General features: G+C 36.1%; 2 protein-coding genes across 9 annotated transcripts in view; one reads left to right on the top strand and one right to left on the bottom strand.

Moving 5' to 3' along the window:
• COL4A6 (collagen type IV alpha 6 chain) overlaps positions 1-7,804 on the bottom strand; it is a 303,300-nt gene extending 295,496 nt beyond the window's left edge. The window contains exons 1-2 of the mRNA XM_039879752.1: positions 7,536-7,804; positions 7,287-7,338 (exon numbers count right to left, since the gene is read on the bottom strand). Coding sequence (XP_039735686.1) covers positions 7,287-7,338; positions 7,536-7,546 — 63 coding nt within the window. The 5' untranslated portion in view covers positions 7,547-7,804. The remainder of the gene's footprint in view (positions 1-7,286; positions 7,339-7,535) is intronic.
• Positions 7,805-8,949: 1,145 nt separating this feature from the next.
• COL4A5 (collagen type IV alpha 5 chain) overlaps positions 8,950-26,878 on the top strand; it is a 244,038-nt gene continuing 226,109 nt past the window's right edge. For 5 of the 8 annotated variants that reach the window (XM_039879704.1, XM_039879703.1, XM_039879702.1 and 2 more), the window contains exon 1: positions 8,951-9,611. In XM_039879704.1, coding sequence (XP_039735638.1) covers positions 9,531-9,611 — 81 coding nt within the window. In that variant the 5' untranslated portion in view covers positions 8,951-9,530. Of the gene's footprint in view, positions 9,612-26,878 lie in introns of all 8 variants that reach the window. The other 3 variants (XM_039879706.1, XM_039879705.1, XM_039879700.1) reach the window with 1 other exon arrangement.

Below are 26,878 nucleotides of genomic sequence, written 5' to 3'. Positions count from 1 at the left end.
GGATCAGATGGGTAGGCAGGGCCAGATGATAACCAGTATAGGGAATTTTTGCTAATGTTGGAGTGGCATGATCATACTTGTGTTTTAGGATAAGCCCTTTTCTTGCAGAGAGAATGAATATCAGGAAAGGGGTAGGAGGCAGGGGAAGATTGAAACAAGGGTCTGCTGTAGGGCTCCAGATAAGAGATGATAAAAAGCCTGAATTAGAGAGACAGCACGATATCGTGGATTTTAACTGAAATTCTACTATTTGCTAGATTTGTGACTTTGGATAAATAAGATAATCTCTCTGAGCTGAGAATATTTTCCCTATTTATTTCAAAGGGTAGTCTCGTGCAACTAATAAAATAATATTTAGAAAGTACTTTGTAAATTAAGGCACTAGAAATCATGTCAGTATTAAAGTGGTGGAAAAGAGAAAAAGAGATGAGGAGGTCAATTGAGAAACATGGCCATTCTTAGACATGCTATCTACAAATGAGAGAGTTTTCTCTGACACCTCCCTCCTCTTCATCTTGTCATATATCAGTTGTCAAAATTGAGAATTTTTTTTTAACAAAGTTGTTATTTTTCCATCAAAACAATTATTAGAGTTAACGTTGATACTTCCTAAGATAGACCAGGAAAAGACAGTTGTGCCATTAGAAGTGGATCTCTTTACTCATTTGAAAGTCATCTATCAATCATCTACTATATGCATGGCGATATCCTGGACATTGTTAGTTGAAGGTTGAAGAGAGTAATATAGACATATAAGCATAGGAATTTCACAACTACATGGTAGGTGTTACCAAAGGGGCCCAAAGAAACTTAGAAGCACAGGGGAAGGAAGAATGAATTCTTTCTGAAGACATCTGTTTCATAGAGGAAATGACTTTTTATCTGGGTAAAGACTGACTAGAAGTTCACTAGGTAGAGGAGATGATGTAAAATATGGAGAAGGACATTCCAGATGCAGGGCACAATGTATGCAAAAGTTAAGATATGTAAAAGAACATAAAATGCTTTGGGAAAGTATAGAAGTTCAGTCTGAAGTATAATGTTTACTATCAGTTTGAAGAAGATGACTGGCAGGAAACAACACACAGACAGGAGACTGGAAAAGTAGTTGGGACCAGATAATGAAGATCCTTAAATGTGCCAAGCCGAGGAATGTGTATTTTAATACTGAAAGAAATAAGAAACCAAAAACAGTTTTAAATCAAAAGATAATATAATTGAATTTGTTAGTGAAGTAATTCTGATGGCAGTGTAGAGATTAGAATGGAGTCGGGGGATAGAAAAACTATTTAGGAAGCTACTAATGTATGATGATGATGAGGTTTGGAACCAACATAATATGAATGGAAAAGCTAGATTCTATAGATTTTTTGTAAAACTAACAGAACTTAATGAGAAGGATGGAGACAATGAGAGCTGGTGGCTGATTCTATAGTTATTTTTTGCTTGAAATTGGGTGGATGGTGACGATATTCAATAAAGATAAGAAAACATAGCAGCAGGTTGAGTGTCATGGGAAGGACTAGAAAATAGATTCATTCTGGATATACTGTGTTTGGAGCAATACAAAATAAAAGTAGCTGTCATTGGTTGAGCACTTATACTTATCCCTAGGCACTATTTTAAGAGCTTTGTATATATCAACTTATTGATATACAGGTAGAAGGGCTTAGTAGGTAATTGGAAATATAGGTCTGGAGCTCAAAAGAGATGCCTAGGCTCGAAATATAAATTTGATGGTCATCAATGTATAGGAGGCATAGGTAAAACTGCCAAGGCAAGAAGAAGGCAAAGGATAAAATGCTGAGAAAACCTAACATTTTAGGTGATGAGGCGTGTAAGCTCCACATAGCAAAGAGTGTGCCTGGTTTCTTCACCACTGTGTCATCAGAGCTTGACACATTATTTAGAATACAGTGGCTGCTCAATCAATAGGTGTTGAATAAATAAAATAAAAATATCCGCGAAGTATAAGGAGAAACAATAAGGCACAGTGTCTTGGAAGTCAAAGGAAATGTGGTTTCGGAATGATTGGAAAATACCAAACTCTACAGAAGAGAAGTCAGATGATTGGGGACTGCAAAAAAGCCATTGGGCTTGGTCCTTAGGCAGCCATTAGGAACTTAAAAGACAGTAGCTTTGGTGGAATAGAATCAGTCCAGATTGTAATATAATTAAGGGGTAGGTAAATAGTTGTTGAAGAAGAGTAAACAATGACCAGAAAATTGGTGATAAAGCAGTAGAGGTGGTTAGAGTCACAGGAAAATGAAGCCATTTTTTAAAATGCGTTTTTATAATAAAGGAGACTTTGATATTGTTTGATATTGTTTTCCCTTGGGCATGCTTATCAGGTTTTCTATTTACATTTAGTTAGGCTTTAAAATGAGTTAGAGCCCTATGATCTGCCTCACTGGGACATTTAGTCATGCTTAAAAGGACATTTAATACAGTATGTTGATAATTTAATACAGCTTGTTGCTTTCTTAATTTTTTCTTGTTCTTTCTATATGTGTACATCCTGTCATCTATACAGCATAAGACAAGTGTATAAATCCAAGCATGGGTGGTAAAATTATGGGATTATCCATATAATACAGGCAAGCAAAAGCCAATGTGTACTGATAATTGATATGTCAATTAATTTGTTTCATTCTTATATTAATGAAGTAATGAGGGGAACAGCATAGTTTGCTCCTGTGATCTTGACTATGTGCTTATAAAATATGGGGACATAGTCACTAAAGACTTAATAAATGCCTAAAACCTAAAAGACTGTTGGAATTTGTAGGCTTGACTAAGCCTTAGAAAGTGACCACTTGTTTGTTGTAAAAACCAATTGCATGAACTAGTTTTTTTTTTTTTTGGCTGTGGATTAGTTTGGCAGTCTAGTGAAGCCTATGAACTCCTTTTCAGAATAATATTTTTAAATGTATTCAATAAAATACATGTGATTGCAACAGAAACCAATTATATTGAAATATAATCATAAAAATATATAAGAAAACAAATTTGTGATATAGTAATATATCTGCTTCCTTACTAACACGATAAATAATTTGATCTATTTTCCCCTCTTCTATGGCCTTAAAATGTTTGTATTTGACCTGTCAATAATGCAACTACATTATCACCTATGTATTATCAATTTATGTAGTCATTTGATAATTCACTTGATGATGTACTTATACATCTGTATCTGTATCCTCATTCATCCTGCTATATATTCTATGTATATTGTAAGTATTCTTTGCTAGCTAATACAGGATATTTGCTAACATGCAAAGCAGAAGACTACTTTAAGAATTTATATTTAAAAAAATGAAAAGATCGGTCACAGACTGGGGGAAAATATTTGCAAAGCACATATATGGCCAAACATTTGTATTCAGAATATACAAAGAACTCTTACAATGCAATAATAAGATGAGCCAATTTTAAAATGGGCAAAAGATTTGAATGGACATTTTTCCAAAGAAAATATAAAAGCGGCTAATAAGCCCTTGAAAAGATGCTTAACACCATTAGTCATTAGGGAAATGCAAATTAAAACCATAACGAGATACCATTTCACATCCATCAAGATGGCTATGATCAAAAATAGACAATAGCAAGTGTTGACAAGGATGTAAAAAACAGGAATTCTCAGACATTTTGCTGGTGGAAATGTGAAGTACTACAGCCAGTTTGAAAAACAGTTTTGCAATTTCTTAAAAAGTTAAACACAAATTTTTCAAAAGACCCAGTAATTCTATTCCTAAATATCTATTCAAGAGAAATAAAATATATGTCAATACAAAGATTTATACTTTAATGTTTGTAGCAGCATTATTCATAATAGCCAAAAAGTGTAAGCACTCAAATGTCCATTAATTGGTGAATGCATAAATAAAATGGGATATATCCATAATGGAATGCCAATACTAAAAAAGAGTAAAATACTAATACATGCTAAAATATGAATAAATTGCAAAAACAGTATGCTAAGTGAAAGATGTCAAACACGAAAGGTTACATATTATACAATTCTATTTATATGAAATGTCCAGAAAAGACAAACCTACAGAGATAGAAAAGTAGATTCATATTTGCCTGGGGTTGTGGGTGGGAATGGGGATTAACTGCAAATGGATATGAAGGTTCTTATTGGGGTGCTGACAATGTTCTAAAACTGGATATCATTATAGTTGTACAGTTTGGTAAACTTACTAAAAATCACTGAATTTTATACATAAAATAGGTAAATTCATGATATGTAAATTACATCTCAATAAAGTTATTTTAAAAAAGAAAAAAAAATTGTAGAGACACAGCCCCAAACAAGTCAAATATTCCTCTTGATCCTTAGAGTAGTAAGGGATTTTCTCTATCTCTGGGAAACTTTACCACTTAGTTCATACTTTGATGACTGTGATTATGAATGAAAATCACAGTGGGAAGAACAGACCTGGGCAACTTACAACTTTAGGGAAAGAAGTTTGTATTTCAATTTGCACTTGATTTGAATGTGGTGGCTAAAAGCATTTTACCTATGCTCTTTGCAAAAGGAACAATAGATACATGTTTTCTCCCCTTTACCCTTTTTCCACATATATAAACTCTCCCATTAGACTTTGACTTTTAAATATACTTGGTTTATTAGAGCCTTTCATGAAAGCAGATTTGGGGCAAGTTGGGAAGAAATCATAAGGACCCTGACTACTTTGGGACGCATTTTAACTCCTAGGCATGCTGGCCTATAGTGAGATATGGATCTTTCTAGTCTTTTCTCTAACACAATGCTGGTACATGCAGATAATAATTTATCATTAAGTATCCTATCTTTTAAGGAACACAATGATCACCACTGTCTGAGAAAGTAAATTCCTAGAGAGTTAGACTATATTTAGATAAATTTTTGTGTGCTGTCTCTTAGGCACTTAATAACCAGAAACAATTATAGATATTCTGAAATCCTAGGCTCTATCTCATTCAGATAAATTGTGCAAACATTTCACCTGAATGAAGATCATCACTCCTTTAAAAAAAATGAATGGAAACTTATTTGTAATCCTGGGTTTTAAATTTTAGCTTTCCATCCCTTTGCTAAATAGCACTGCTTTATGAATTCTGACAAAGGAAAAACTCAAAAGCACCTAAATGACTCTATATTAAACTCTCACCAACATTCCACTATAGGCAACTTAATTCTCACAGTGAAGAGACTTTCTCATAATGAAGCATAACATATTTTCTGTCAATCTATTTATAACAGTTCTTTTTCATTAATATTAGTCAAATGAGGTACAGAGAATTCAAATGTCTAAAATCATCTGAAAGGTGAAAAAACATTACAATCCCAGAGGATAAACTGGAATTGAGATGAGAAAATAAGAATCAGCCAATATAGATGAGAATCCATTACAAAGAGTACAAAGGGAAACAAACAAACAAACAAACAAACAAAACTTCCCCTCAGAAAAGTCTTCTTTTGGAGAGTTGCCTGTGACTCTCCTCTTTCTCTTTGCTATTTTTCCAAAATTAAAAAAAAAAAAGCTTTACGACATCAAAGACATTATGCATAAGTAAACAACAAGCAAAGGAAGAAGCTCTGGGCTTAAATAAGGCAAAAAAAAGTATGAATCTCAAGGTTTATTTTAGTTTTACCAGAGTCAATCACATTGACATAGCAGGTGATATTATATAACAATGAATAAAGAAGCTCACCAAAGCACTGCTCGATTTGGGAAAAAACACTTCAATACTTCTAAGTATTGAAGGCATCATCTTCTAGTGACTTTTAAGGATATCAAATGATAGAATGCAGCGTATGGGGTCTCTAGCTATATAGAATGATCTGTTAATGCTTTTCCCAAAAGTATACTGAATATGATAAGTCAGAGTCTGAAAATAAAGGTTTTTCTGAAGGGTGTTCTGCCCAAGCATGACATTTTTGCAAGTGGCAAAGTTCCTTGATAAAATGTTAACTAATCAAAATCTGGCATTTTCAATAAATGTAGTATCGAACCTCAAGGTAACAACAGAACTAAACTTGTATATTGGAGGAATCAGATGGAGAAATGTTCAGAACCCCAAATCAATACTTCTGCTTACAAAGTCTAGACTTTACTTACATAAGAGCTGATGTTCTGAATTGAGAGGTCACAAGATGTTAAAATTCAAGTTTTCTAGTATCATCCTCTTTTCATAAGAGAAATCATTTCACTTCATTCTGATATTTTCTTGAAGACATAAGCCAGGAAAAAGTAATCTATTTTTTTTTCCATAAAGATATTAGGTAATTTTATTGGGTTGAATTAAGTATGGCTCTATAAATAGGATTTTAAATATTTAAAGTATTAAAAATAGAGCTAATTAGAATTGTCAAAACTCACAAGGTAAATATTTAGAATATATATTCATTTGTCATCTATAAAGTGCATGACTTCGGCTATTATTAAGAGTTGTGGTTTTTTTTCTTTAAATGGAGCAGTGAAAATGTACTCAATAGTTGAAGAACTTCATAATTGAACTCAACAGTTAACTTTATTTCTGCCAGCATGAGTAGCTAGTGAGACTGGAAAACTGCAGCATCTCTGATTATTAGGATCACTCCACTTTTGGTAAATTATCCCAGTGATTCCGTTAGAGGTCTCTCTATTTTCTGGAATCTATTAAACTTTCCTTGACCAAATGTCTATAGAAATTCCTTTGCCTGCAATCCTTAGTGATTTTATGAGTGATATATAAACAGCCTCTGAAAGGTTAACTTTAATTTTTTTTTCTATTCTAACCACTTTAACTTTTAATTGTCTGATGACAGATAATCAGTAAAAGAAATCATCAGGCCGAAACTGAACAACATCTAGTGGTATCAGTTTAGTTCAGATAGTTCAAGAATCCAGACGTTGTCACCTGGTACTTTCAAGTCCCACTCCTTGTGCTCTCCTCCCACTCTCAAACTTGTGTGCCAATCCAAGTTCTTATAGACCCAGGAAAATTACATTTCTTCTGCCTTGTAGATCGATGTAGATAAAGGCATCAGATGTTAATCATCTTAAGTCATCTGTGAAAGGTTCACATTTATGTCCCCTTTACAAAGTTCGGGGACATAAATAAGTCCAAATTCCAAAGGCATTAGCCTGACACTGCTATTCCTGAGAACCTCAATAACTCCCACTAGAAATGAGAGTGATGTGACCTACGTTTTTTGGGGCAACCTTCTGTAACTCCCCTAACACAAACACAAGAGGTGGGATGGGTGGGGGTCAATGGTGGAGGAGGGAAAGTGGTCGGGAGAAGAGACTCACCGCTCCTGCAAGTTTCTCGGTCAGGCACAACGTAACAACGAGCAGCCACAACCTGAAACGGGAGGGAGGGTGAGTAACATGGGCTCACTAGGCTCCGGGGTCCTGTGTCTGTCCATGGACCCCGACTCCTTTTTGCTGCCTGCCCCCACTTTCCCTGCAATGACAGAAATACAAATATGTAAAGTTTCGGTCCGGTAAAATAGCCCAAAGTAGGAAAGAGATGGGGAGGTCGGGGCAGCAACAGCTCACCTAGGGTGCATGCTTGTGGCTGCTCCGGAGCTGAGTCCCGGGAGACTGCTAAGCGGCTCCGAGGCCCAGGCTCATCCGGGCTCCGCTGATGCTTGAACGCTGCTTCCTTACTCAGGAGGACAGAGTAGGGAGCGAAGTGGCTCACTTCGGAAGAAACTAAACTCAGCTCCTAGATAAGAAGTGCCCCAAAGGGAAACACGCTCAGCGGAGCCGCTACAACTTGCTGCACTCAAAAGACAATTCCATGCACCAGGAGAGGAAGGAATGGAGGGGAAGGGGGCGGGGCTGTCTGCTGTCAATCATCCCTTCTACCTTGGGCAGCGGGCTGTCTTTCTCTCTGTTAGACACCTCTACACACAACATTTCCACGCACCCCCACAGCCTCATGCACAGGCCCATAGAGACCTATACATAGATAAAAGCAAGTATGTATCATGCGCTTCCATAAACCATTGTTAACTTGTTATATATAGAACGATTGCTAGATAGACAAATAGGCCCCAAAATGACTTTGCATGCTTGCCCGAATGCATACGAAACTTAATCTACTGATTGTATGTATATTAAGCTCTGATGGTGGTGGCGGTGATGGTGGTTTATAGGATTGTAATCTGCTCTAAACTGAGTAGAACTCAAAGATGAGTAGGGCTCAGTGAAATAGGTCCAAAGCCTTGAAGGACTCTAGTAAATTCTAGGGTCTGAGATAACAGAAATATTCTGAAGAATTCTTCAGTAAATCCCTGAAAGATCCTCCAAGGAGTCCACATGAAGTATTTTCTGGGTCTCTTGGTACTTAAAAAAAAATCTATAGATCAGAATTATCAAAGTAATGTTCAAGTCTATTTTATTTGGGAGACATATATTCAACTGCCATTAACTCCATATAAACATTTCCAGTTAGGTTTTTGTGTTACTTTTAAAGAAAACTGCACATAAGTTATTTAATTCTCTGTCCTAAATCCCTCTGAAACACAACTGCAACGAGAGTAACTTATGTTAGTTCAATATAAGAGGTAAATATTAATGTGACATTCAATGCAACTAAATAAAAATATGATTACAATAACATTCAACCATATAATAATTACTGATATCTACTGAATGCTCCCGTATAATCTTAACACAGATATGTCCATTCATTTTCTTAATCTTTTGGTTATAAACATATATTTAATTATATAAATATATTTATATATTTCTAATATTTTCACATATTCTGTTGTATATAGAAACTCTGTCCTGTGAGCAGGTGACAGGCAAAGAACACTAGCAACAGCCCAAGGAGTAGTGACCAAAATTTTTTCTAATCATTAACAATAAAGACCCGTTCCCCTGAGATCCATCCGCTAAAAAAATAGTCCCAGCTCAGATCTATTTGTAATTGGCTTTAGTGTTTACACCAATGAGAGCAGGACTGGACAAGGAAGAGTAGTATCAATGGAAGGTGCAAGTGAACGAATGGAAAAGTTTCCCAGTTTGACTCACGGTGCTCAGTCAACTGGTCTGGACGTTTCACTCCTTCAAACAACTGAGTGTCACTCCCTCACAGGTTGCTTGTGCAAGCTAAAATTGTGGCGGAGTGATCCTCAAATTCTCCAGTGCTGTTGGGAAGGAGGCGGTGCGGCTGAAGAGAGGGTGGAAAGTAGATCTGTGGGACTTGCGTGAGGAAAAATTTTGCAAGTTCGGACAGAAGGGAAAAGTGCTTCTGCGAGACAGCCTTTGGGGTGGGAAGGGGGGAGGGAAAAATAGCTGCTACTGCTGCTGCTGCTGCTGCTGCTGCTGCTGCTGCTGCTGCTGCCGCCGCCGCCGCATTTTTTCTCCACTCTTAAAAAGCTTCTTTCTCCTCACCCAAGCCGACCGGCACAATTGGGGCACTCTCGCTGTCCCTCTCTGGCTCTAGTTCTCGCCCAATAAACCCTCAAGATTATGTCACTTGGGCAGAGCCAGCCAGGGATTTCGTGTGGGTGCTGAAGGAGCTGTGGGAGCCGGAGAAGAATGAAACTGCGTGGAGTTGGCCTGGCTGCCGGCTTGTTCTTACTGGCCCTGAGAGTTCGGTGGCAGCCTGCAGAGGCTGCGGTGAAGTCTTTCTACCCCACCCCACCCCATCACCTCACTCTCACACTGAAATCACTTTTTGTCTCTTTTCCTTCCTTTCTCCTTCGCCTTGGCTTGGGAATTCAAATATGACTTCACTTGTTTAGGAAGAAACATTATTTTCAACGCTCGTAACTCAAGCCTTCTGAAGTCCAAGGGAAAGGTTTAAATGTTTAAAAATAGGGCTGCTTGCTTTCCTGTAGCTAGCTGTTCCGGGTGCAAGAGTAGAGCCTGGGATGGGGACGCAGATTACTAGGCTCTGGTGGGAATTTAAATCTTCCTCCCCACCCTCCGCCTTTGAGTGTTTCTCTGCCTGCCGGCTAACCTTTTCACTTATTGTACCCAACACACGCACTCTTTAAACTTTGTCTATAGTTTAATATTTTGGCTTTTTTAAATCGAGCATCCATCAAAGTGTTAAGGGCACCCATGAAGTTCTTCCTTTTTGCCCTTTCCTTAAGCAGTTTGAACCTACCTTTACCTCTGGTCAGTAAAACCTCCGTAGAGGCTATGTTCCCCTTTTGTCATCTTTGTTGCAAATGCTCAGGTAACATTCCAAGAAGAATGAGATAAAGATGGATAGCCTCAGGCTTTGGGTCTTCTGTGTCTTTTTTTTTTTTAAGTTTTCGGGTTTGTTTGTTGTTTACTTTTGTTTTAACTTGAACAAATTGAGAAATTTCCCATGACCTGTTTTAAAGGAAAAGAGCTTTCTCTTTCGAAGGAGAATGGATGTTCTGGTTTAAAGGAGAGTGAGAAGGGTGCATATGTGAAATGACAGAGTAAAAAGTTCCGCTCAGTTTTAGAAATGTAGAATTAAAACTCTAACATAACTTCTAGAAGGATATCTGGGTAATCTCAGCCACTATCTTTCTGGGGATGAGAGGCAGATGTAAAGGAATGAATGATTTGTTAGAGAAAATGTTCTCCAGCCTAAAGCCAATCATCCTTAATTTCACTTAAGCTCTAAAAATTAAGTATGTGACAAATTATTTCAAAGTTATATTTGAGTAATCATAATGGGTAGTTTTAAAAACACTTTAATATGAAATCGGCATAGGTCTTCACATGATTGAGTGACTCTCAATTCTTTATATGCAGCTGCTATGTTATAGCTTATCTCGGTCCACTTTTAAGTTAGCTGTCTAGCTTCTCTATACACTCAACATGCCACAGATTACATTGCCCTCCCCCTATCCTCCAGAAAGTGTGTACTCAAGGCATGAAAACTATCATATTACTGTAAGCACAGCATAATTATGATAGCAAATCAGCTGAAAAATGCATATCAAATATGCATTTGCCATAATTTTTCCTCCATCAAAGTAGGTGGATGATTTAAAATTGCTTTTTTGATTTAGAGCACCTTAATAGGGTAAGGTTTAGTGACTCAGTAGTGCTACAGACCCTTGGATAAAACTACAATTGTGTTTTTGAAAATAATTACTTTTAAAAACATCTAGATGCTTACCTCTTACGGCATTTGGCCCGGGGCAAAGGTTTTGTGGATATTTAATTAAAATTTTCTAATTTTTTTCTTTTGATATTGCTATTAATAAATGTGTAACAGATACCGATCATACAGGTATGTATAGGAATACTATACATCAATTTATAGTAAATCAATTTATATTAAAATGTGATTTCTTTTTATGATTGACAAAACTTGAGAGCAAGCTTATTTTCTTGGAACCTTTAAAGATTAAGTTCATGAAGAAATTACAGAAGACACTATGAATATTTTTTCTTTTTTCTCCTATATAATTTTAAAGAACATTTTATATCTCATTTCTTTCCCAGGATTTGTGCCTCTAATAAAACCAAGGATTTGTTTTTTGTTTTTTTTTTTCTGCTTCACACATCAATATCCTAGTTAGATGAATATTTCAGTCATCTCAAAGATATAAATGGTATCTATGCTTCATACTCATGCTGGGGATATTGGTGACCTTCTCCAGGGTAAATCGGATGGCAGTGGGGCTGGTTGTTCACTAAAGTAATCTAGCATTGAGAATTTTATATCAGGAAGAACACTGTTACTTAAAGTGCTTTAATTTTTCATAGTTAAGTGATTTCTTTATCTCCAAAATCATGCCAAATTGGGATGTCACAAATATGTGGAAGAATTTTTTAAGTCGAGTGTGTTAGGTGGAATAAAGTAACTCTTATGCCGAAAGGTTAGTAGTAAGAGAAAAAAACAACATTAGTCTGGAAAAGTCATTTCTTGTAATGGAAATAATTTATATTTATGTAAAGGTGTTTATACCTGTACTGACTCACTGTCAGTAAGATATGCACTCTTACTTTATGGATATGGTATATAAAATTATACTATTACTACTACTACTGTACAAATATTAGCAAGTTTCTTTTGTGTGTATGTGTGTGTGCAGTAGAGTGGATAGGTTTCTCTAATTTAAATGTGCTATTTCCCTTGTGACCAGAGGCGACAACTCATTAAGGGTAGTAGAGTGGTTTTTGGTCATGGAAGTTTTTCCTCTATGGCATTTGAAGTACTGCTCCATAGGAAATATTTGTCAATATTGTTATCATAACTTATATTTTTGAGTGTCTACTGTGTGCCAGGCATTGTGCTAATGTGGTGATATACATGATCATATTTAATTTTAACATTATCCCCACTGCATAGATCAAGAAACTACAGATCATAGAGATAAAGTAACTTGCTGAAAATCACAAAGGTAGTAAGTTGTGAAGCTGGAAATTTGAATCCAGGCAGTGTGACTCCAGTTTCTTTACCCTTAATGACTGTCCTATACTGTCTCCTTTGTATGTGCTCTGTAGAGATTTATTTGCTGTTCAGAGGATTTGGATCTCTGCTTCTTTTTGGAGATAGGGGAGGGGAAGACACAGGAGGTGAAATAGAAATGATAAAATGGGGATTACATCTCTTCCTGCTGATGTTAGGAGAAGTAGCATGGTATAATGAAACAACTTTGGGCTTAGAATGAAAAGATCAGAGTTTGATCTCTATATATGTATATATAGAAAGATCATTTAAAAGCAATCTAGAAGCAGTTGCTTGTTGCATGTGATCTTATACAATCACATGTATAAAAAGTTAGATTTATAAAACAACTATAATTTGTTGTAGATGATTATTTTGAGGAAAGATTTCCCTTATTATTTTAGTCAGTTTCCATAATAATTTTAATATACTGAACTTTTCAGGCATGTGTCTATTGTGATATAACAGGGTATGTATATATGGTGGCACACTTTGCTTAAGATGCCCAATTCATTTTTGTTGTTTTTGTTTTTATCAATTTATTTACCCATTGCATCCAATTCTATTCACTCAAATATCTATATATAGTCTTGTATATATATATATATACATATATATATGTATATATATATATATATATATCTGTCTTCTTACTGTGTAAGAGTGTGTAACATTTTTCTCTTGTGTTATTTGGCTTTTAATGTCTGAAAGTACAAACACATGAGACTCTTTACCTTGAGTTAATCATGATAATATGGCTAAGGTTGTGTCTGCCAGGTTTATCCACTGTAAAGTCACTATTTTTTACCTTTGTAATTACAAAGTGAACAGATCTTGTGAGACTATGTGGGGACAGTATTATGGGACAATGTAAATACTCTGTCTCATACATTTGCCCACTAATTTTAGCCTCCATTGAGAATTCTTTCCTGTATAATCATTACTGTGACATTTGCCAAGTGGTGATTTTTAGTTTTCAACATATTCTGCATTTTAATAGAATTTTAATGTAGCAAAGAATTTTATCTTTTCTGCTATTAATTAATAAATAAATTAATTCACTTATTTATTTATAGAAGTATGGATTTAGTATATTTGTTTTATGAGTTATAATGAATTATGCCATTTTTACAATTAATTTTTGCCGAAATTACCACAGATTTGGCCAGTAGGAGCCCCTTCGAGTTGGCTCCTGTGTCCTTTCAATGTGTCTCCATTATTTTTTGAGCGTCCCTAAGTTCCAGGCTCTATTTCTATTTTTCCTTCTCTGACCCTGGAATGGTATTTAGAGCTCAAGATCTGGGTGCTTGGCATACTGCTGGGGTGTCATTGCTTTTAGTCCTTCTCAGCAGACAAAGCTAAGAAATCTATGTATATATACACAGATACATACCCACTTCTATATCTAACTCTTACAATCTCTCTTTGTATATGTATATATTAAAAACATGAATTTCTGGGTGGGTCCATAGTGTAGTTGTTAACATGTCTGCTTTACATGCAGAAGATCCTGGGTTCGTGCCCCAGGTGGAGCCACAGACCATACCCTGGTTGCACCAAGCCTCGGGTGCGCCAGGCCCCCCAAGTGTGCTGGGGGTGCCGGGCCCCGTGGGCATGCCATGAGTGTGAGGGTGTGAGGGAGGGGATGCCCTGCCTTCAGAGATCCAGTTCTTAAGGGGAGTCGGCAACATCCGTAGGTCAGGGGTGGAAGTGGGGGACGGGAATTAAAGAGGGGAAAAAAACCCATGAATTTGTACTGATGCTTCTGATTCTAGTCGAAGACCACAGAATAAACATACATCTGTGATGTTGTGGAATCTCACTGCTTTCTGGTATCTCTCCTCAGACATGTTTCGTGGGCTTTGTAGAGATTTCATACAGACTCTTAAAGAGCCTAGCCTCTGGAGTTAGATCTGAAATCTGACTGGTAGATGTGTGACTTTCATCCAAGCAGTAACCTCACACTTAATTTTCTCATTGGCAAGATGGGGCCATTGGTACATATATCACAGATTGTTTTGAGAATAAAATGAGAGAAGTTATGGAAAGCATTTTGAGTAGCACTTGGCACATAGTAAATGCTCAATAAATTTTAGATTTCATTTTTGCCATTACAAACTGTTTATTGACTCGCCCTTTGTTATTGCATTAACTCTCAAAATCTCTGCCTTATTTTCAAGACCTATCATCATCTTTCCCTTCAAGTAACCTTATCTTTCATTATATTTTACAATATACTCCCTCTATTCTAGCCTAGGTGAGCTTTCCTATAATCTCTTGAGCACTGCATACATATTTTGGCTATCTTGATTAGGATGGTGTAGATTCAAATCTTTGCTCAGTTTCAACATAATGTTTACGTTTATTCAGCAGAAATTTATTCAGCAATTCATAAAGACTTAAGAATTTTATTTATGTTTTTCTGTTTTCACCTTCATGGATATGTACTGTCCACAAAGTCATTTTGTGCTAGACACCATGGATAAAACTGAATAAGATAGACAGGGTGTCTGCTTTCATGGAGTTTATATACTAGTGAAAATAGATAGTCTTTCTGTGGAAGTTTTTTTTACCCTTCTTTGAACATTTGCAATATTTAGCCTCTTTCTGTCTAGTATCTAAATGCATTTGTTTCATGGGATTTTATCTATTCTCGCTATTGATTATAGACTCTTGGAAGGCAAGAACTGTATATTTGTTCATTCATTCAACTAATATCCATGTTGATTTTGTCTGCAAACAAAAGTAATACATGTTCAGTGTTGGAAACTTGAAAAATATAGAAAATTATAAAGAAGAAAATAAAAATCTGTCCACAGTTCTACTAAAAACACAGAAACCATCTCTATTACTGTTTTGATGATATTCCTTCTTATGTATCTAATTTTTCTTTGAATAGTAAATTGGTTAAAATTAGAAAAGTTGGGATCATTCTATATACAATTTTATATCTTCATGTTTTCACTTATGAATCGTTTTCCTATGATTAGTTTAAAAATATTTAAATGATTGCAAATAATTTATATTTATACACTCCACAATTAATTTACCTGTTAGCTTTTAGAGAAAAATATATTTTTAAATTTCAAGTTTTCAAGCCATTGTAAGAAATACTGCCATTAACAATTTTTATTCCATATCTTGTATTATTTTATTGGTACTGCCTCCTTCATGGGGAATTAGTGGGTTAAAAGCCATCAGTATTTTTAAAGTATTTGGTAGGGGCAATAGACCCTGACATTTAGAAAGGCTATATCAGCAGATAAATTACAATAGCTAAGTTTTTTTTTAGTGGTTACTATGTTATATCCTATTAGGTAGATAATACTATTCTCATTTTTACGTACAAGGACTTTGAGGCCCTCAGGGTAATTAAATAACTTGTCCAAGGTGACACAATTAATAAATGACTGCTCTAGAACCTGCTCATGTGAATTTCCTCAGTCTCTATTTCATACGTGACAGATAATACAGAAAAATACAGAAAAAGTCACATTGAAAAGTTGAATAATTCTTACTGCTTCTTCCTGTGACTGGTGACTCTAAAGACAGGCTTACCACTGGACCATCCTTTAATAAGTTTACTATAATTTTCCAGGTCATTCATCCTCAAGGGCCTAAATTATAATTTTGTGAACAATGTGTTTTCCTACATTTCTCCCCAGGACAGAAGATGGAGCCTGCCCTCCATTAATACCTGCCCCCTTGCCTCTTCCTAGCTAGAAAAAGGGTATAACATACTCTAAATTCACTGACACTTCCCCTTCCCTAAGACAGTTTTGGAATGCATCTGAAATGTGACCTTCTGCTCTTCCTCCTCAATCCCTTCCCCAGCTCCTACCACACAGCTGTCTATGAGGCTTACATTTAAATGACTATCTTTGCCTGGTGCTGTCCCTTGCTTTCTCTCCCTTAGTGATATTCCAGAACCTTCTACCCATTAATTGCTAATCGATTTTTCACACTTTGAGGTAATACTATTACAGCTCCCATCTCCTTTTATAAGAAACAAACTTTTAAGTTCATATGGAATGAGAGTTTTCCATCCATTTTTGTACCCCTCCCACTTTACCTTCTCCTCCTGTTTCCTCACTAGCTAAATGACATTATTGCCTTTATGCCAGCCTTGTAGCTTGTGCAATTCAAATGTATTCCTCTGCAGGATCACAAACAGTTATACATTATGGCTTTTCCAGGTGGTATTTGAATAGCCGAACTTTAAGCTTCTGAACGATAAGGATCTGTTATTGCCAAATTACTTTCCAGAATGTTTTTGCCAATTATACTCCTATCAGTAGTGTATAAGAGTACCTATGAGACAGTCTTAATATTTTTTTCTATCTAGTGCAGTGAGTATGGAATTAATGCTCTATTGATTTCCAGTTGGTTGTCTGATTTGGTCCTATCCTCTAATGATTTTCTTTTTAAAATGTAATTATTTCATCATATTACCCCTTCTGACAAGAGCAACTATGGGACAGAAGTAAGTTTTGAAAATATATTCCTTCTAATTAACATTATAAATGAACCGCCCAGCCACTTAACTAAATCTTCATTACAAAGATTTGTTTTTAAAAAACAAATCTTTGTAATGAAGACTTGTAATTAAATTGGCAATTAATTTTTTTTTTTGGAGAGACATCTTTAGTGTGATCTCTGATACATAGACTCCTTTCGTTTTAACAAACCAGACTCTCATTTTATGCATCAATGCTTCAATTTATTTACCTTCATAATCTGTCCAAGTCCAACTGCCCTTTTGTCCCTTTAGCAGCGTCCGCTTGCCTTTAACCAAAAGAGTAGTTTGCGATGATACCTGCTACCCTATTGAAATGGCAATTTCTAATCCCTTGCTTTTTGCTAACCAAAGACAACCCAAGGCAAATATTATAAAAAAACAGGCTTTTGCTTAATCAAATTTTAACTTATTTTTTAATGCATCTTATATAAACATTAGATTTACTTATTAACTTGTAGAGAGACTTAACCACCACTTATGAGCAAGTGCTAGTCAGGTTAATGGAATTGGTTTTATGACAGGGAGTACTAAAATAGGAGTGTAAGAAATTCTGTTGGCATTTGTATTGTCCTATAATTAAGTCAAATAACACTCTACATGTTACGAGAACTGGATGATTTGCTTCGCAAATTTCTTACAGTATATATGATATTAATGAAATACTGAAGGAGATGTTAGACCTTGGGAGGGAATGGTGTTAAGAGTGGGACGCTAGTGAAAAATCGTTTAATTTATTCTGTATTTTGAGCCCTACAGGGCTTTGCTCAAAGAGGAGAGGTTGTTCTCTTTCCATAATCTCATAATCTGATGTAGTAAAGCATTTCTATATGTGAAAGATAAGCATAATAGTATCTGTTCATATCAGATAAGTTGTTTTCTGTTGCAAGTGGCAGAAAACACTAATTCAACTGTCTTAACAATAAAGAAAAATTTTAGCTCACATACCAAGAAGTTTGGAAATAGAGTATCTCCGAGGTTGATTAATTCATCCAAATAATGACACAGGATCTTTCCACTTTCTGCTCTGTCATACTCTGCCTGCTGGCTTACTCTTTCAGATTTGTGTCCCTCATACTTTCAAGATGGCTGGTGCAGTTCCAGGGGTCACACGCAGATGTCATAATGTCCAGTAGAAGAAGAATAGGAACTGTTTATTTGTGTCCCTTTTTATCAGTAACGAAAAACTTTCTCAGGAGTTCCACAGATCCACCCTGAAAACACTCCTTATATCTCATTGGTTAGAATTGTGTTATATGTAGATGCTTACACCAGTACATTAACAAGTGTAGTGGGACCCTAAAGGTAGAGTTAGACTGGTGATTTACCCGCACCCCAACGAAGTACATTGCTGCTTGGAAAAGTTGGAGGGTGGGAAAATCTGAATAAAAACAAGGTTTTTTTAGGAAAGAAGAAATAGATCCTGCTTCATAACCTCATGAATTTGTCCTCAGGATCAGTTGAATATAAGATGTGTAAGACATTGATATATTTGTTAAATGTAAGGTGTATTACTTAAAAGGGAAAGAATGTTTTGTAGAGTTGTACAAATGAAAGATGTAGACAGTTTACATAATTATAGACATTTTAGAGCTGTAGAGACCTTAAGGATCCTTTAGGTCAGTGGTTTTAAAAATGTAGTGTGTAGACCCTTAAGATTCCTGCTCTCCTATTAGGAAGAACATGAGGACTATTTTAACAATTATATGAAGACTGTTTTGCTTTTTTCTCTGTGATGACATTTGCGCTGATGGTGGGCAAAATTGCTACTGTAATGTACATAGTAGTCCTTGTTTTATTGCGCTTTGCTTTATTGTGCTTCAAAGATGTTGCACTTTTTACACACTGAAGGCAAGACCCTCCACCAGAAAAAGATTACAACTATTCGTTGTGGTGGTCTGGAACCAAAACCACAATATGTCCAAGGTATGCCTGTAGTTGTATTCTTCATACTCTCAGGGGATAAAAAGCCATTTTTACTTAAGAATGTCTTCAATGTAGCATTAATTTTATTCAATCTTGACTATTGTGTGAACGCCTTTTTAACATTCTAATTGACAAAATGGGAAATGTATACAAACCACTTCTGTATGCTGAAGCAAGATCATTGTTTCTAGGGAAAGCACTTGTGTAGTTGTTTGAGTTGTGGGCTGAACTAGCTGATTTTTCCATGGAAAATTTAATTGAAAGAACAACTGAAACATACTCTCATATTCAAATGAGTGTTTGGCAGTCATTTTCTCGAAAATGAGCAAAGCGAATCTGTCACTTAAAGGAAAACTGCTAACAATGAAAAAAATTTGTCAATGAAAAAAGATGAAGTCAGAATTAGAATTTTGGAAAACTTGATTCTGACACTGTGAGCTTAACAGCTTCCCAAATCTTAGCCTTTTCTAATTAAATTAGTAATCGTATTCATGTATATGATTTTTTTATTACAACTTTGAACTTTACTTTTTTATAATTGACATACAATATTATGTAATGTCTAATTAGACATTATCTACTACAATATTATCAAACTATCTAATCATAGGTATACAACACAGTGATTAGACATTTATATAACTTATGAAGTGATCACTCTGAAAAATACAGTACCCATTTGACAGCATACATAGTTACTACAATTCTACTGACTATATTCTCCATGCTATACTGTAGGTCCCCATTACTATTTCGTAACCACCAATTTGTACCTCTTAATCCGCTCCTCTCTTTACCCATCTCCCCAATATCCAATATGACAGCCATCAAAATGCTCTCTGTATCTATGAGCTTCTTTCTCTTGTTTGTTTGTTTATCCTATTCTTTAGATTCCAAACGTGGCATTTGTCTTTCTCTGCCCTGACTTGCTTCACCCAGCAAAATACCCTCTAGGCCCATCCATGTTGCTGCAGATGGCAAGATTTCATTCCTTTTTATGGCTGAGTAATATTCCATTGTATATATGTATGTACCATCTGTTCTTTATCCATTCATCCATCAATGGACACCTAGGATGCCTCTATATTGGCTATCGTAAATAATGCTACAATGAATATATGGATTCACATGTTTCTTCAAAGTAATATTTTGGGTTTTTCAGATAAAAGTCCATAAGTGGGATTACTGGGTCCTTCTTCGTCTCTTATTATAGCCATTGTTTTAAAGTCTATTTTGTCTTGTATGAGTATTGCTACCCAAGCTCTTTTGTTTGTTTCCATTTTCATGAAACATCTTTTTTCATTCATTTGCTTTCAGTCTGTGCGTCTTTCAATCTGAAGTGAGTCTCTTGTAGGCAACATATGTATAGGTCTTGTTTTCTTATCCATTCAGCCACAATATCTTTTGAAATTAAATTGTAGCATTTAATCCATTTTTATTTGCAGTAATTATTGATATATATGTGATTATTGCCATTTTATTACTCATAGTTTTGATATATACTTTTTCCTTCTTCTTAAAAAGTCCCTCCAGCATTTCATGACTTGGTGCTGATGAACTCCCTTAGCTTTTTTTCTCTGGGAGGCTCTTTATCTGTCCTTCGATTCTAAATGATAGATTTACTGGGTAGAGTAATCTTGGTTATAGGTCCTTGGTTTTCACTACTTTGAATTTTTCTTTCTAATCCCTTCTGGCTTGCAAAATTTCTGTTAAGAAATCAGCTGAAAGTCTTATGGGAGCTCCCTTTAGGAAAATAACTGCTTTTTTCTTGCTGCTTTTACGATTCTTCTTTGTCTTTAACCTCTGGCATTTTAATTATGATATGTCTTGGTGTGAGCTTCTTTGAGTTCATCTTGTTTGGGACTCTTTGTGCATCCTGGGCTTGCATGTCTATTTTCTTCACTAGGTTAATGATGTTTTCAGTCATTTTTTCTTGAAATAGATTTTCAATTCCTTGCTCTCTTTGCTTCTTGTATCTCTATGTTGCAAATATCAGTATGCTTAATCCTGTCTCAGAGGCCCTTTAAACTATCTTGATTTTTTTTTTTTTTTTTGCTGTTCTGATTGGATGTTTTCTCCTACTTTGTCTTCTAAATCTCCGATTTGATCCTCTGCTTCATCTAATCTATTGTTGATTCCTCCTAAGGTATTCTTCATTTTAATTATTGTATTCTTCATTTCTGACTGGTTCTTTTTTTATGTTTTATATATCTACTTTTATGTTTTTCATCTTTGTTAACGTTCTCCCTGAGTTCGTCTACTCTTCCCCTAAGTTCACTGAAGATCCTCATAACAAGTGTTTTGACCTTTGCATCCGTTAAATTGCTTGTTTACATTTTGATTAGTTCTTTTTCTGGAGATTTGTTCTGTTCTTTTATTTGGGACATGTTTCTTTGTCTCCTCATTTTTTGCCTCTCTGTGTTTATTTATATAAGATAGGGCTGTTATGTCTCCTGGTCTTAGTAGAGTGGCCTTATGTAGTAGATGTGCTGTAGGACCCAGTGTCATAGTCCTCCCTGGTCACCTGAGCCAGGTGCTCCGAGTATGTCCCTTGTATGGGTTGTATATACCCTCCCATTATAGTTGAGCCTTGGTTGCTGTTGCATGTCAATGGGAGGGATTGACCCTCGGACTGATTGGTTGTGTGGACTGTCTGTGACCAGTGTAGGAGCTGATGTGCAGGGGCTGACCCTACAGAGAAAGATTCACGTTAGCAGGATTCTGGGCCTGCCCTTTCTGCCCTTTGGGTGTGTCAACTTCAGATGTTAACCCAGTAGTGCTCCAGTTCAAACCAAAGTTTGCTACTAGACATGCAGGCCTGAGCCTCCTGGGAGGTGTCCTGCCCCAGGCCAAGTTCAGCTGCAGCCCGTACCCTGCCCAAGGCCACCTGGCATGAGCCACCAAGCAATCCGCACATGGCCGTCACCCACGCTGGGGTTGGAAGTGCCTCGAGAGGTCAAGTCACAAGCCGAAGCCTGCTGCCACTCATCCAGGCTTGGGGCTGCTCAGCAAGAGGTACGGGACACACCAAGGACAGATGCTACTTGTTTAGGTTTTGTGAACCTTTGAGAGATTTTAGGAAAGTCTGCAGCATGAGATAAGAGATGCCATTTGTATGGAAAATCCACTGGAAGTGGCTTGAGCGGGCCCACAAGTTGGGTGGGGCAGGGTCTCAGGGAATCACCTGGGTGGGGTGAACGGTGTTAGCTACATCACTGGACAATCAGATATGGCGGCCACTTGGGTCTGCAAGCTGGGCGGGGGAGGGCTCAACAAGGGAACATTGCCCTCTGTCAGCACTTCTGTCTGGGAGAAAGCTGCCCCTCCAGCCCTCTCTCAGAAGCCAGACAATTCACTTCCTCCCCATATGTCCCTGTGCCTTTCGTGTTGCCACCCCAGTGCTGGGGCTCAGAGAGAGTGAATCCGTCCCCATGTAATTTCATGCAGGGTCCTTTAAGAAGAGCTCCGAGGACTCTCCCATCCCTCCATTCCGCTCAGCCACAATATCTGCTGGTTTTTACAGCCAGATATTGTGAGGACTTCTCTTACTGGCTCTGGAACCCAGGGCTGGGGAGTCTAGTTTGGGGCCGGGACCCCATGCTCGCTAGAGGGGGACCACCATAGCTGAAAAATCCCTCCTAATTTTCAACTGCTACACACAGTTGTGGGACCAACCGGTTTTGTGTCTCTGCCCCTCCTACCAGACTTAAGGTGGCCTCTTTTGTATGTTTCTAGTTGTAGGACTTATGTTCAGCTAGACTTCAGGCAACTCCCAATGATGACAGTTCTGTAGATTAGTTGTAATTTTGATGTGGTTGTGAGAGGAGGCAAGCACAGCATTTACCTACTCCACTATCTTGACTGGAGACCTTAATGTGTATGATTTTTGACTTTGTATAATAAAATGTATTAACATTTGAAAGTTCTGCAAATCTCAGTGATAATTTGGATAGTCTTTTCCAAATGATTAATGAGCGATGTTACAAAATCATGCATGGGTAAAAGAGGCATTCAAAAGCAAGATAGATCAATGAGTTTTAATGTAATGAGGTACAAATAGTTAGCTGATAAGGTTTCAGATTCTCTGTTCTAACTAACCTTAAAGAGTCTACCACTTGTAGAGCTTTGGTATAGTATCAAAGAATAGCTACAATTATCTCAAAAGGCTATTTTTCCAAATATATAACTGCATGGTTAGATTTTCTTCATATATTTCAGCCAAAACAATACATTTTAACAGAGCGAATACAGAATTAGATATGAAGATATCAAGGCAGACACTAAGGAAATTTACAAAAAAAATGTAAAACAATCTCTCTTCTATTTTTTTCATTTTGGAAACTGATTTTTCTAAAAATATATGATATACATTAACATGTAATGAGTTCATTATTGTCACTTAAATTAATAAATAATTATTGTAAATATTACTCAGTTTTATTTTATATAGTAAATATTGATAGATATAATCCACATAAGCATAAGTTCTTGGTGTCCTCAATGAATTTTAAGAGAGTGAATAGATCTTGAGGCAAAAAGTTGAAAATCACTACTTTATATAGAGACCAGCCGCATCATTTTACAGGAAATTGATGTGATCGATGAAAGATGCAGTTATTTAGTTGCAGAGGCAGAGATGGAATCTTATTTCAGCCCCCTCACCAGTATACTGCATTAGTTTAGGGGTTGGTGAGCTGATAATTTGATTTCATAATTTATTCATCCTAGTAGATGAAGTTAAAATACCAAATAGAAAATGGCGATACTAGATTATACTCATATCTGGCTATCCAAACCATAGAAAGTAGATACTGGTGAAGAAAGACAAGGAGCTAAAATTATAGTTATTTTTAGATACTAAACTGGAAAATCCATGAAACTGTGGTCCTTGTCTTACATATCTTTGTATTCACCACATTGTGTAGACTGGTTCCTTGTATATAGTTGGTTCTTACTAGCTAGTTGTTGAATAAATTTTGAATTTAGGGGAAGGGTAGATTTGGATAGCATCAAATGACAAGATCTAGAACACTGGATTAAGTTACAGGAACTCTCGATATCAATAATTTTCTATTAAGTTGTTTAAGAATGGGAATGCCCCATTACTAAAAGTGCTACAATAGAGGGTGGATGCTACCTTGGAAGTAATACCCATGAAGTCCCTTTCAAACCTTCCAAATTTTTTCTTGTTGAGCTCAAATCTGCCTCTATATAATTTTAAGTAACTTTGAGGTATCATTGACATAAAATAAAGTGCACATATTTAAAGTGTAGAATTTGAGGTGTTGTGACTTATGTACATGCCTGTGAAACCATCAATACATTGAAAATAATGAACATATAAATCATCCCAAATGATTTTTATGCCTCTTTGTAGTACCTCCCATCCTCCCCGCTCCCATCCCTCACCCCCAATTAACCATCAGTCTGCTTTCTGTATATTAGTTTTATTTTCTAGAGTTTTATACAAATGGAGTCATATGGTATATACATTTTCTTTACTCTGGATTATTTTTCTCAATATTTTAGACTCATGCATGTTGTAAGTATCTATCGTTCATTATTTTCTTGCTCAGTAGTATTACATTGTAAGAATGTGACATATTTTGCTTTTCTGTTCACCTATTAATGGACATTGGGTTGTTTCCAGTTTGTGGCTAATACAGGTAAAACTGCTATGAACATTTCATTTTTTAATTTTAACCATTATTTTATTGAAGCGTAATTTACAAAAAGTGATATGCACTGATCTTGGTGAACAGCTCAATTATTTTTTAACAATTGTGTACACGTTGGTAACCACCAACCAGTTGGTCACAATATAGAACATTTCCATTACCCCAAGCTCTGTCATGCTCGTTCCCTTTCCGTGTCTTTTGCATCTTCTCTAAGAAATGTTACACCCCAAGGTTGCAAAGACATATCATATGTTTTCTTCTAGAATCTTTATAGTTTTAGATTTTATCTTTTAAATATTTAGTGCAAAAAATATATATATATATATATATATATATATATATATATTTTTTTTTATGGTGACATTTGTTAATGAAATCCAGTAAGTTTCAGCTGTACATTTTAACAGTAAGGCTTATATATTTCCATTGTGCGTTCATTGCCCATAGTTAGATTTTTTCTGTCACCACATAGTTGACTTCTTTTACCCCATCTATCTCCCTCCTCCCCGCTAACCTCTGATAACCACTAGTCTATTGTCCATGTTCATGAGTCTCTGTTTGTTTGTCCTGTTTGTTTGTTGCATTTAGGTATATGTCCCACATATAAGTGATACCATGTGATTTCTAACTTTTTCTGTCTGGCTTATTTCGCTCACCATGTTATCTCGAGATCCATCTATGTTGTCGCAAATGACAATATTTCATCTCTTCTTATGGCTGAGTAATAGTCCATTGTATATATGTACCATCACTTCTTTATCCAATCATCTATCGCAGGACACTTCGGTTCCTTCCATGTCCAGGCCACTGTAAATAATGCTATGAACTTCGGTGTACAAAGATCTTTTCGGATATGCGTTTTCAAGTCTTTGGGAGTGAATACCCAGTACAGAGATTGCTGGATCATATGGTAGATCTATTCTTAGTTTTTTTGAGGAATCTTCATACTGTTTTCCATAATGGATGTACAAATTGCAGTCCCACCAGCAGTGTATGAAGGTTCCTTTTTTCCTCAACATCTTCTCCAACATTTGTTATTACTTGTCCTGTTGAGTACAGCTATTTTAACAGGTGTGAGATGGTACCTCATTGTGATTTTGATTTGCATTTTCCTAATAGCTAGCGATGTTGAGCATCTTTTTATATATTTGTTGGCCATTTGTATGTCTTGGGAGAAGTGTCTGCTGAGGTCTTCTGCCCATTTTTTGATTAGGTTGTTTTTTGTTGTTGTTGTTATTGAGTTGTATGAGTTTTTTGTATGTTTTGGACATTAGGCCTTTATTGGAGGTGTTGCTTGCAAATATATTTTCCCAGTGAGATGGTTGTCTATTTACCTTATTGATGATTCCTTTTGCTAAGCAGAAGCTTTTTAGTTTGATGTGGTCCCATTCACTTATTTTTGCTTTTGCTTCCCTTGCTGTTGAGGTCAAAGTCATAAAATCCTCTATAAGTCTAAGGTCCTTGAGTTTAGTTCCTATGTTCTCTTTTACGCAATTTATAGTTTCAGGTCTTATATTCAGGTCCTTAATCCATTTTGAGTTAATGTTAGTGTGTAGTGATAGACAACAGTCTAGTTTCATTCTTTTGAAGGTGGCTTTCCAGTTTCCCCAGCACCATTTATTGAAGAGGCTTTCCTTTCTCCACTGTATGTTTTTGGCTGTTTTTGCCGATATAAATATGGATTGACTTCTGGACTCTCAATTCTGTTCCACTGGTCCATGTGTCTGTTTTTCTGCCGATACCATGACGTTTTGATTACTGTGGCTTTGGCAATTCAGGGTCTTTTGTGCTTCCATACAAATCTGATGATTTTTTGTTCTATTTCTTTAAAAAACACCGATGAGATTTTGATGGGAATTGTATTAAATCCGCATAATGCTTTAAGTATCGAGGTCATTTGAACTACGTTGATTCTTCCAATCCAAGTACATGGAATATTTTTCCATTCATTTGTATCTTCTTCAGTTTCTTTTACTAGGGTCTTATTGTTTTCTTTGTATGGGTCTTTCACTTGTTTTGTTAGATTTATTCATAGGTATTTTATTCTTTTTGTTAAAATTGCAAAAATAATTATTTTTTCCACTTCTTTTTATGACACTTCATTATTGGAATATAGGAACGCTACGCATTTTTGAACGTTGATTTTGTATCCAGAAACTTTATTGTATTTATATTTATTGTTTCTAGTAGTGTTCTTGTGGAGTCTTTAGGGTTTTCCATATAGAGAATCATGTCATCTGCAAATTGTAACTGTTTGAATTTTTCATTTCCTATTTGGACGCCTTTTATATCTTTCTCTTGCCTGATTGCACAAGCAAGGACCGCCAATGTTTTATTGAATAAGAGTGGCAATAGTGGACAGCCTTGCCTTGTTCCTGATCTT

This window comes from Pteropus medius, unplaced genomic scaffold (assembly GCF_902729225.1).
Source record: "Pteropus medius unplaced genomic scaffold, Ma_sr-lr_union100, whole genome shotgun sequence".
Classification (NCBI taxonomy): domain Eukaryota; kingdom Metazoa; phylum Chordata; class Mammalia; order Chiroptera; family Pteropodidae; genus Pteropus; species Pteropus medius.
The sequence above is the reverse complement of the archived record's forward strand: the minus strand, read 5'-3'. Positions and strand labels throughout refer to the sequence as shown.